This window comes from Cornus florida, unplaced genomic scaffold (assembly GCF_030987335.1).
Source record: "Cornus florida cultivar Cherokee Brave unplaced genomic scaffold, ASM3098733v1 CherokeeBrave_3.0.0_Hap2_Chr11, whole genome shotgun sequence".
NCBI lineage: Eukaryota > Viridiplantae > Streptophyta > Magnoliopsida > Cornales > Cornaceae > Cornus > Cornus florida.
The window spans coordinates 121,033,540-121,044,705 of record NW_026775581.1 but is presented as its reverse complement, the minus strand read 5'-3'; the positions used below and the strand labels follow the sequence as shown (position 1 = coordinate 121,044,705).

The window sequence follows — 11,166 nt, the reverse complement described above, 5'->3', positions numbered from 1 at the left end:
CATCCATGCAAGGAATAAACTTGTAACTCTCGTTCTTACGCCACTTGTGCTTTCACTTTCTGCGCTACTTTTTGCTCTCGCAATAGAAGACTTAAATTTTGCTGCATCATTCTCGCTCATGCATCCGTTCTCCATGGCACTTAGGGTGTGTTTGGTAGGGTTGATTTGGAGGGATAGGGAGAGAAAAGAAAAGAGAGGATAGTGTAAGTTTGTGTTTGGGTAACTTAAGTGGAGGGATAGGGAGGGATAAGGAGAGATAGGGAGGGATAGCTATCCCTCCTTATCTCTTATTTGCTTTCTCCTCAAAATTGAGAAGATAGGGAGAGATAGTGAGAGAAAGGATAGTGATTTTAGTGGTATTTTGATAATACCAAAATTAGCCTCCACAAATCAATACACAGATTTATTATTCCATCCAAGTCCCATGGTTATGAAAGGGTAAAAAAGTAATTTATCTATTATCCTTTCTTTTCTTTTCTCTCCTCTATCTTATCCAAACAAAAATAACTATTACTTCTTTTCTTTTCTCCCCTGTCTATCCAAACACAAATAGAAATTATTACTATCCTTTCTTTTCTTTTCTTTTCTTTTCTCACTAATACTATCCTTTCTTTTCTTTTCTTTTCTCTCATAACTAATACTATCCAAACACACCCTTAGGGTGTGCTTGGTAGGGTTGATTTAGAGGGATAAAGAGAGAGAAAAAAAGAGAGGATAGTGTAAGTTTGTATTTGGGTAACTTAAGTGAAGGGATAGGGAGGGATAAGGAGAGATAGGGAGGGATAGCTATCCCTCCTTATCTCTTATTTGCTTTTTCCTCAAAATTGAGAAGATAGGGAGAGATAGTGAGAGAAAGGATAGTGATTTTAGTGGTATTTTGATAATATCAAAATTAGCCTCCACAAATTAATACACAGATTTATTATTCCATTCAAGTCCCATGGTTATGAAAGGGTAAAAAAGTAATTTATCTATTATCCTTTCTTTTCTTTTCTCTCTTCTATCTTATCCAAACAAAAATAACTATCACTTCTTTTCTTTTCTCCCCGTCTATCCAAACGCAAATAGAAATTATTACTATCATTTTTTTTCTTTTCTCACTAATACTATCCTTTCTTTTCTTAACTAATACTATCCAAACACACCCTTAGGGTTAGGGGTGCACTACTATGTTCATGGGCAGGTCCGGGTCGGGCCGAATCGAGCTGTGAAATATTAATGGTCCTCAAAATTTAACAAAACCAAGCTTGATTATAGTCCCAACTAATGCCACTACAAACCCCACGCCGTCTTCCCCTCGCCCCTCTCTCCCTCGTCTCAAAATCGCGGGGGACAGTGGGAGTTGCTAACTTCAACGGAGAGAGAAGCAAGAAATGGGAGGCAGAGGAAGGTCTCGTACTCAGAGAAAACACTTCCGTCAGAGCAGAGAGAATGTTTGGAAGCGTAGCAAATCTGATAATTCTGAACAAGAAGAGACCGACAACAACAACAACCCAAACCCCAACCCCAACCCCAACACTACTTGGGAGCCTTTCGCCACTCAAAACCAAGCCTTCGATGAATACTACAAGGTAACCAAAAACCCTAATCCATTCTATATGTACGTATATACATATACATATATTTATATAATCTGTATGCCTAAATGTTATGCAATACGACATGGTAGGAACAAGGTATAGTATCCCCAGAAGAGTGGGACACTTTCATCCAATTTCTTCGAAAGTCGTTACCTGCTGCTTTCAGAATCAATTCAAGGTAAATCTGTTTTCTTTTCTTCTTTATTTTGTCTCTAATTTAAGTAATTGCTAATTGGATAGTTCTTATTAGAAATACGTACATGGGAATTGTAAAATTACATTAAAATTGTGCACCATTTCATTATGTAACTGTCAAGATGCCCTAGATTATTAATATTTATGAAGACCCAGAAAGGGAAAAAAAATGCCTCGAGTGTTGGTGGGGAGAAATGTAGAAGTTGCAAATCCAACTAGCTAATTATTGGGTATTACCCAGTCACCTAGTTTGTTGGTAGAGCGGCCATCTCCCCGAGTGGGTGCGCCTATGTTAGAGTACCCCCTCCCCCTAGTTTGCCAGGAAAAAATAATAATTATTGATTTACCCTATTCGTTTAAAGTCCAAAATTCTATTACAATTTTATATCACTGGAAGATCTAAATCACCTTCCATTCAGAAAAGTGCCTTAAACTTGTTTACAATAATATATTCCTCCTTGTTTTTGCAGTGGCCAGTTTTGTGCCGAAATTCGCTCGCAGTTAGAGAATGACTTTATGAAATCTCTTCAGTCTGAGGTTGAACAATTGCATCTTTTTTTCTGCAGTTACGGAACAATTTCTGTATCTGATGCCGCAGTTGGAAAAATATTACTTTTTTTTAAAAATAAAATAAAATAAAAATGTTTTCTCCATTCTTAGTTTTTCTTTTTTTCCAGGTAACTGATGGGAGTGAAGAGGCAATTTTTCCAATGCCTTGGTACCCTGAGAATCTTGCTTGGCATTCAAATTTTTCTCGTATGCAGTTGAGGAAGAACCAAACCCTTGAGAGGTAAATGATGCAATTAATAATGAATTGTTTTTAGTAATTTCAAGTGGGTGAATAATGTGTGGACCTTTGTAACACTAACTTTGAGCCAAGCACTTGCTTTAGCATTTGTTCTGATGTAAGTCCATTGTGGGTTATTGGTATATTTGCTGCTGGTGCTAGGCACATGCATTTGGGAGATATGACCCAATTTTTTAATTTGTTATTCTCTGGGGATTGTACTGGCATCGTCTCACATTTATAATGTTAACGATATGCCACTGTTCCAATTGCAAACTGCTGTTACTTACTGCACCTAAGAAGAAACCAGAATGCTTCTAGTGCTTTATTGTATTGACCTCATGCTTATTATATGTGTCTTAATGTACATCTTTGTACAATAACTATGTGTTAGTGTGTACATATGTATCCACCTCTGTGTTTGTGTGTAAATTCTTTTCTATCTATTATATATGATCAAGTATTGTTTGTATGAAATCTTTGGTATCAGGGATATATAAGCAAGTGTGTTTTTGTTTGTGAAATCTTTGGTATCTGGGAATATTAGCCAGCATTTTGATTTATTGCTTTCTGAGGATTCTACTGGCTTTTTGCCCACACTTATTATGTTCATGATATGCTGATGACCCAATTGCAAACCGTTGTCATTTGCTGCACTTAAATAGAAACTACACTTCTATTGCTCTGTAGTATAGTGCAATGTTGATTTTAATTTACCATGTTGTATATATATTGTATATTTACATGTCTGTATGTTAACTATATGTGGTTGTGCACACACATACAAGCACGCCTGTGTTTGTCTGTGAAAATTTGGTATCTTGGAATATTTTGTCCTTATAATGTTAAAATCTCTAATAAAGATTTATGAGTAGGTGGCTGTTGCTGGCATTTATTTGATTGATTCTTTTCAGTTTGTGTAAATATATCCTTGTACCAATTATTGATTTAAAGAATTTTATGACAAAATGGCAATAGGATGTTGATTGGATATAGGTTGGATATTATGAAAATGATGGGCACTCTCAGCAATTATACTTTAGAATTTCATGTGGTAGTTCTTGTTGACTCTGATTGTATTTTAATGGTGAAGGAACAATTGGAGGGCCAAAATGTCTAAACGTTTATAATAATAAACAAAATCACATTTGAGATTTGATGCTGTGGAGTTTGGCATTATTATCAATATAATATAACTCACTGCACCGTAAAATTCTTGTGCTTGGAATAGTGTGATGTTTCACGTCAATATGTTGATTTTTGTGATTGGATTAGTGTTATGTTTCACAAAAGTATGTTCTTTTTCTTGGTAAGTAAGACATGTGTCGGGTCCAAAATGTGACTTTAAACTAGTACCACTATTTCTGGGTTGGCAGATACAGCACTCAAGCTAACAGCTGGGGGTATCCCCGTAAGCATGTTACATTTAATTTTGCTTTTGCAGTCCTCACTCCTCGTCCATAAATAATATGAAAATTAGTATAAAAATTATCCTCACTTATCAATATGTCAAAGGATTATATTTGAAGGTAGATCTGAAGTTGAATTGCATATGATTTTAGAAATGACAATTGTATTTTTATTCTTTAGTCTTGAAGAAACTATTTGTCAGAAAAAATAGTCTCGTAAAATTGGACTTCAATTACGAAGTTTGTTTGGAATCTTGTGTGTTTGCTCAATTTGTGCCTATGATCCACCATGTCTATGAAGCAGCTAAAACTGAATTCGGTGCTGAAATGATTCTTTATCTGTTTATTTAATCATTTCCTTGTTTTGATCTAAAAATTTTAGGTTCCATGAGTTCTTAAAGCTAGAAAATGAAATTGGAAACATCACAAGACAGGAGGCTGTAAGCATGGTGGGCAACTTTATATAATATTTGTAACTCTTTGCAATTAATAATGTTATTTAGTCAAAATATCTCTTAAAGCATCTTGACATTCTGGTGTATTGATTTTGCTTTATCTTGTTGGCCAAATATAAACTTCTAATCTATGATTGTTTTGGATCCAGGTACCTCCGCTGTTCCTGGATGTACGGCCAGATCATTTTGTTCTTGATAGTAAGCTGCTTTTGTGCATTTAATGATGTTAAAGTGTCTTTGTATTTTGAGCTTTTAGAAGTAAATCCTATTGAGTGATGGATCATATGTTTGTTACTAATACCAGATTCCTTTGGAAATCTTATCAATATCAACATCAAATAGAGTTTAAAGTTTCAACTAAGAAACTTCTAAACTCATCCTTTTTTGTTTTTTTTGGGTCTTATCAACTTTAATCTGATGATATAACTATTGTGTGGCCTTGTTAAAAAGACAGATGTCAGCAAATTTTGACCATTTCCTTTCCTTTATGCAGTGTGTGCAGCTCCAGGTTCAAAAACATTCCAGTTACTTGAGATGATACACGGATCAACTGAATATGGTTCTTTACCTAGTGGAATGGTGATTCTATTTCTCACTCTTGGAACTGTATTTTTAGTCTCTGTTCTGCATTTGGACCAATCCACATTGAGTGAAGATATGGAAATCTACAAATGTGCCTTATTATTCGCTTGCATGATTGCATTTTCTTTCTTTTGTAATGGAATAGTTTTTCTGCATTCCAATAGTATGTAGTTATATTTTCTTTTATACTTTGCTTGGTTTAGGTAATAGCAAATGATGTTGACGTCCAAAGGTGTAACCTCCTTATCCACCAAACAAAAAGAATGTGCACTGCTAACTTGATTGTCACAAATCATGAAGCGCAACACTTCCCTAGTTGCCATTTAAATAACAATCATTCTAATGCCTCCGAGACTGAAGTGTTGAAGGTGCCAAATCTCAGTCAACTTCTATTTGATCGTGTCTTGTGTGATGTTCCTTGCAGCGGGGATGGTACTCTCCGTAAGGCTCCTGATATATGGAGGAAATGGTAGTTGTTCTGCATTCTTTCTTTTTTCCTTTTCTTCTTCCCCCCACCACCACCCTGAAACACACACACACACACACACACACACACTCACACACACAATCACACACGCATACAAATCCTGTTTTTTGTTGTCTTATGCCTGGTGAAATTGTTTTAATGCAGGAGCGTTGGAATGGGTAATGGACTTCATGGTCTACAAGTTCAGATTGCAATGCGGGGTACCTTTTGTACTTAACTTTTTTCTATTTTAAAGGTTGCTGAAATAGTAGGTTATCAAACAGGACTGATTGAGTCCACTATAACTTATTAGCTCACTACTCTTCACAAAGTTCAAAAATAGTTTAGTTCTTAATGACATCTCTGCCTGAACCTATTAGCTTGTGATGCTGAAAGCTTGGTTTGGGATTCGACATGTATTACCCTCACTTGTTGAAAGTTTAAAATGATAATCGTCTTTGTCAAGTTAGACTTAAAATATATAAGTGATCTCAGCTCAGTGCAATGTCTTTTCTTTTCGATGCCTGATTTCAAATAGAATGAATTTAGTGAGAAAGATAAGTATGTTTAATTGTTGTATTTTGTTCCTTTGTGTCTCCCCAAGCGTTGATGTATGATCTGCTTTGAAATCAAATTAGTTTCATGTAGTTTTATGGGTAATTTTGATAGAAGATAGAGCTAATCACAGGTCAATATATTTTGCATATTAAAGGTAAAAATGATAAACTTCAGCCACCTTTGTACTGGGTACATTTAATGTGGTTTCTCAGAACTTAGAGATTCTGAAAATCTTATATTTGTACATAAGCTGTTGATGTGGTTTAAATACAGATAGATGAATCTTCACTTGATTCTACTTGGTGCTTAAGTTAAGAGATTTAATTGGGCAGGTTAACCATACTTTTTTAGTGATTCTATATTTGATTATTCCAGGTCTCGCTTTGCTTAAAGTTGGTGGAAGAATGGTTTACTCAACTTGCTCTATGAATCCAGTTGAGAATGAGGCTGTGGTTGCTGAGGTAACATGTTGATTTTATGAAAAGGCTTGTTATAGCTACAACTATGAAAACAGGAACGATTTTAATCTTGTTCTTTTCGGTATTAATAAAAATTCAATTTTTTTATTTTTTATTTTTCAGCTTAACGCCACATTGTTTGACATTGACACCAAAATTCTGCTATTCTCAGTTTTTTTTTTTTAAACATTAAATCTTATTATGATTGTGCTTGGATGTTTTCTGATGATCCGCATGGCACAATGATATCTACTTATCTTTTAATTTTTTAAACTTGTTTTTCTTTCCTCTTCTATTTTCTTTCTTTCTACGGCCTGGGATGTTTCGTTTTCTTCAGATTCTGCGGAGGTGCGGGGGGTCTGTCGAACTTCTTGATGTCTCCAGTGAGCTTCCTCAGCTTGTTCGCAGACCAGGTCTTAAGAAATGGAAGGTATTTTCATTTTTCAAATACATATTTGAATTATTATACATATAAATCAGAAACTTTAAAGAAATGTCAACGTCCTGGTTTAATGTAATCTTATATTCGTTAGCAGTAGAAATTTTCTATATTGGTCAGCACTCTAAAACTGCAATGCCAGGCTCGTATGTAGGACAGTGACTCCCTATTCTTGCTAGCAAACAACACTTCCATCTTGATACTATTTCTAAGGAGTTTAAAAATGAATTTGTTGATGCAACTCAGGCTTCAATCTACCAATGTGTTAATGATGTAGATAAAGAAGCAAGATTTATTAAAGGCGAAATCAACTGTATGAAAATTCTTCAAAAATTACCTGTAGTATGCCACTACATAGTCTTCTCAGTGCCCGAAGTTGGTGAATGATACCTCAACTTTTAATCATGTTTGAAAAACTCTTTAATTAATTATTGTGATAGGGTCTGGATTATCACCATTGTTTTGTTGTTATCATATTATTAACTCAAAAGAAATTGCTTCCATCCTTCCTGCAGGGCTCAGCAAGGGGAATTTTTGGTATTTGACAGGATGGTCCCAATTAAAAGATCCTAGGTTATTATACATGTTAAAATTTTAACACGGATTATTCTAAGACACTCTTAGGAGGGAGAGGCACAAATGTTGGTGTCTTGAGATTTATGTGTGTCCTCACCTATGGGTTTTGAGTATTTGATGCCATGGTCCTAATTATGGATCCTAGCTGATGGCATTTTGAATGAACAAAGTATCCATGTATGACATATGTTAAAAGTTGAAAGCTTAAAACCTCATGGATTATTCCGAGACACTTCTATATATTTTTCCTTGTTTGCTCAATCACCATCTGTAGAGCCACTCCTGACCTCAAAGCAATATGATAATTTTGTAGGCCACAAGTTCATATTTTATTTAATTGTTTTTGATTCATAGATTAGTTTTACATTAGATCCTTAAGATACTTGTCAAAGTGTTTACTGCACTTTTTGAGATATTGTGGTTGTGTGTTCCAACTGTTACACACATTCTGGCACCTAGACCCATGAAAGAAGGCCAGCTGTATTGCATATGTGAGTGGGTAGAAAGCATGGCTCAAGGTTTGTGGTGAAAAGCAATGAATGGATATCAAAATCTTCTGACAAAATGTCATTATGATTTAGAAGATAATTTTATTTTCAGAATCAATGTAAAGTTAACTGCTGAACTTTTGCTTTCCTTTTTACCTCTACTAGGCGGATCTCATATTTTTCTATTTTAATATTTAAACCCTGTCCTTAGCTGATGCTGCATATCATCTATTTTGTATATGGCAAACTTAGGACACGGAATGTAACCTTGATTCAGATATAGGACTATCCACTTCTATTTTATCTAGTCATGTTCTGCTTTATATTGTTTCTCAAGCATTTGATTCTGCATTTCACTTGCAGGTTCGAGATAAAGGGATCTGGTTAGCTTCTTACAAAGATGTCTCCAAGTTTCGCAGAGATGGGATTATTGCCAGCATGTTTCCTTCTGGCGTAAACTATGTGGATGCATCTAGAGATGACCATGATACAGTCTTGGGAGAAAGGCATGATGGTGCTGGTAATGGAAACTCTGAAAATGGGTTGCAGTTGACGGAAAATTCAGTGGCTTCGACAGTTGTTCTTGATGAGGAAGTTTCAAGTCTCCCTTTAGAACGTTGCATGAGGATAGTTCCTCATGATCAGAATACTGGGGCCTTTTTTATTTCTGTCTTCCACAAATTCTCTCCTTTGCCTGGTAACTTCAAGCATCATTTTGTTTGTTAAATGATTATTAAGAATGCTGGGTACTGTATTTGGCATATTAATAGACCAGTGTGCCTAGTACAATGTGTGACTCACACTAATCTCACTAGGCTTGGGTGCCTTGATGATTGTTAAATCCAGGCTAGTGCATATTATGGGACAAAATACAAGTTGATATTGCAATGATCTAGAATGACCAGGGTCTAAATAGGAAACTCACATTAATTCAAGCCACGTTTGTACTCTTAGACTCCACTTGCTTTTTTTAGCAATTGTCCTCCAAAAGCACTCACAGACTCCATAATTATCGAAAAAGTACTATTACACAGTTACACTTCACTTTTGAGGTATAATTATGTCATTTTCTTTATTTAAAAAATCAATTTGAGTGCAAATATCACATCCCGATCACTGTTAGTACCATTTCCTTTTCCGTATTGTTGCCATGTGCTATTTTAGAGGATAATTAAACTTTATCCTGCATTTTCTCATGCAGCTATTCAGAAAAAACCTGTTCGTCTGCGTGGGCAATTGTATTCTAGTAATGATAATTGGACGGAGAAATTATCAAATGAAGTGAAGGAAGATTCAGATGGGTTGGAAGTCAATCCAGCAGTTGTTATAGGTGAGCAACTTCCAGAAACAGCTCCCGAAGCTGATTTACTTGATAATGAAACGCAGGAAACCGCTTTGGATGTTGATTCTGTTAAAATGGGTGAAGAACCAGAGGAGAAGGAAACTGTGGCTCCTCTTGATAAGGAAACTGGTGTCCCAGTATCTAGAGGAAAGAGGAAGTTACAGATTCAAGGGAAGTGGAAAGGTGTTGACCCTGTTGTTTTCTTCAGGGATGACGCTGTCGTAACTAGCATAAAGACATTCTACGGTATTGAGGAATCATTTCCATTCTGTGGTCACCTTGTCACGAGGAACAGTGATACTAACCACGTGAAGAGAATTTACTATATATCAAAATCAGTTAAAGATGTTCTTGAACTGAATGAAGCAGGGCAGCAACTCAAGATAACTTCAATTGGCCTGAAGATGTTTGTGAGTTTAGTTTTTCACATTGGCATTTGATTTGTTATTGTTTCTCCTCCTTTACTGAATGTTATTGGTGTATGCATGTCTCATATTCATCCCTTGCGAAATTGTCGATAATTCCAGTCTTCGTGTATCAAGGCAATGGGAAATTGAAGATTTCCTTGTAATCATTTTAGAAGACTTTGCAGCCCAAATTATTATGAACGAACTATTCTTTTATCATTTCTTACTTATGAATCATCATGTGAGCATGATTTCTTCTTTATTTCAGGAACGACAAACGTCAAAGGAGGGTAACTGCTCACCATGTGCATTTCGGATATCATCTGAAGGATTGCCACTTCTTCTTCCACATATAACCAAGCAGATCCTACCCGTGTCCCCAGTTGACTTCAAGCATCTCTTGCAATATAAAAGCATTAAAATTCCGGACTTCGTTGATGCTGAATTCAGAGAGAAGGCTTCAAAGCTAATGATGGGATGTTGTGTGGTGGTTTTAAATAAAGGTTTGTGTACATACACATGTAATATAGATATGGTCACGGACATGCACAGGTAATTTAAACCTGTTGTTGATTCTGTGTAGGTATCCAAACCTTGTCAGATCCTCCTCAAACAGATGCTTCAACAATTGCCATTGGATGCTGGAAAGGTAGGAGTAGCATCTCTGTGATGGTGACAGCAATTGACTGCCAGGAATTGTTAGAAAGGCTATTGAAATGCATGGAGACTAAAGAGGACCCCCTACTGCAAGAAAGGGAGGACTCTAGTGTTATTGCAGATGAAGCAGTGAAAATGAATGATGTTGAACTTGAAGATCCAATAACAGTTAAACTTGCAACTGTTGGTTAAGCTAACAACAATTTTTTTGAGTCTGCTTTTTAAGTGTTTTTATTATTTTTTTTTTGTCACCTACTCATCAAAAGTTATAGTAGGGTTGTTTTCATGTTTGTTTCAATGTAACATTGTACTACAGCCGATTATGTTAAGAACATTATTATTCTTATTTTCACTGGCTAAAAATTCATTTTTGCATCCAACACACCGAAATTGAAATGGTCTTGTAAATCCCATCTTAACCTGCCTTCATTTGGCTAGCCCATCTGGACAAAAAGATGATCAAAAGTTGACTATGGACATAACTTAAAATGGGAGCATTGCAATAATTAATTGAATCTCAATGGATCGGACTACCGTACCCCTTGTATAGCAATCAACCTCTTCAATGGCTTGGAAAGAAAAGCTTGCATCAACTTTGGCTTTGGTAATCAATCAGTTCAACATTCAAATATTAAAGGTCAACTTGGAACATAATACGGCAAATGTCTTTTTTACGATCTGTGAGTAAATATGATGGTCTGACGAGACTAAAATCCCGAGCTATTTATAATAATAAATTGAAAAACCAACCATATAGGATTCAGTAT

At 35.7% G+C, this 11,166-nt stretch overlaps 1 protein-coding gene across 1 annotated transcript; it reads left to right on the top strand.

Moving 5' to 3' along the window:
* Positions 1–1,164: 1,164 nt before the first annotated feature.
* On the top strand, positions 1,165–10,745 carry LOC132284937 (uncharacterized). The gene is made up of 15 exons (XM_059787079.1): positions 1,165–1,571; positions 1,670–1,758; positions 2,246–2,312; positions 2,453–2,565; positions 4,354–4,420; positions 4,576–4,624; positions 4,920–5,005; positions 5,212–5,477; positions 5,640–5,695; positions 6,408–6,493; positions 6,828–6,920; positions 8,357–8,690; positions 9,195–9,745; positions 10,011–10,245; positions 10,326–10,745. The coding sequence occupies exons 1-15, from the start codon at positions 1,374–1,376 to the stop codon at positions 10,589–10,591; spliced, it is 2,556 nt and encodes an 851-aa protein (XP_059643062.1). The 5' UTR covers positions 1,165–1,373; the 3' UTR covers positions 10,592–10,745.
* The last annotated feature ends 421 nt before the right edge of the window (positions 10,746–11,166 follow it).

Coding starts and splice junctions, on each gene's coding strand:
- LOC132284937 (XM_059787079.1), top strand. CDS start 1,374: ATGGGAGGCAGAGGAAGGTCTCGTACTCAGAGAAAACACTTCCGTCAG. Junction 4,421..4,575: donor GACAGGAGGCTGTAAGCATG/GTGGGCAACTTT, acceptor TTTTGGATCCAG/GTACCTCCGCTGTTCCTGGA. Junction 5,006..5,211: donor GTTCTTTACCTAGTGGAATG/GTGATTCTATTT, acceptor TGCTTGGTTTAG/GTAATAGCAAATGATGTTGA.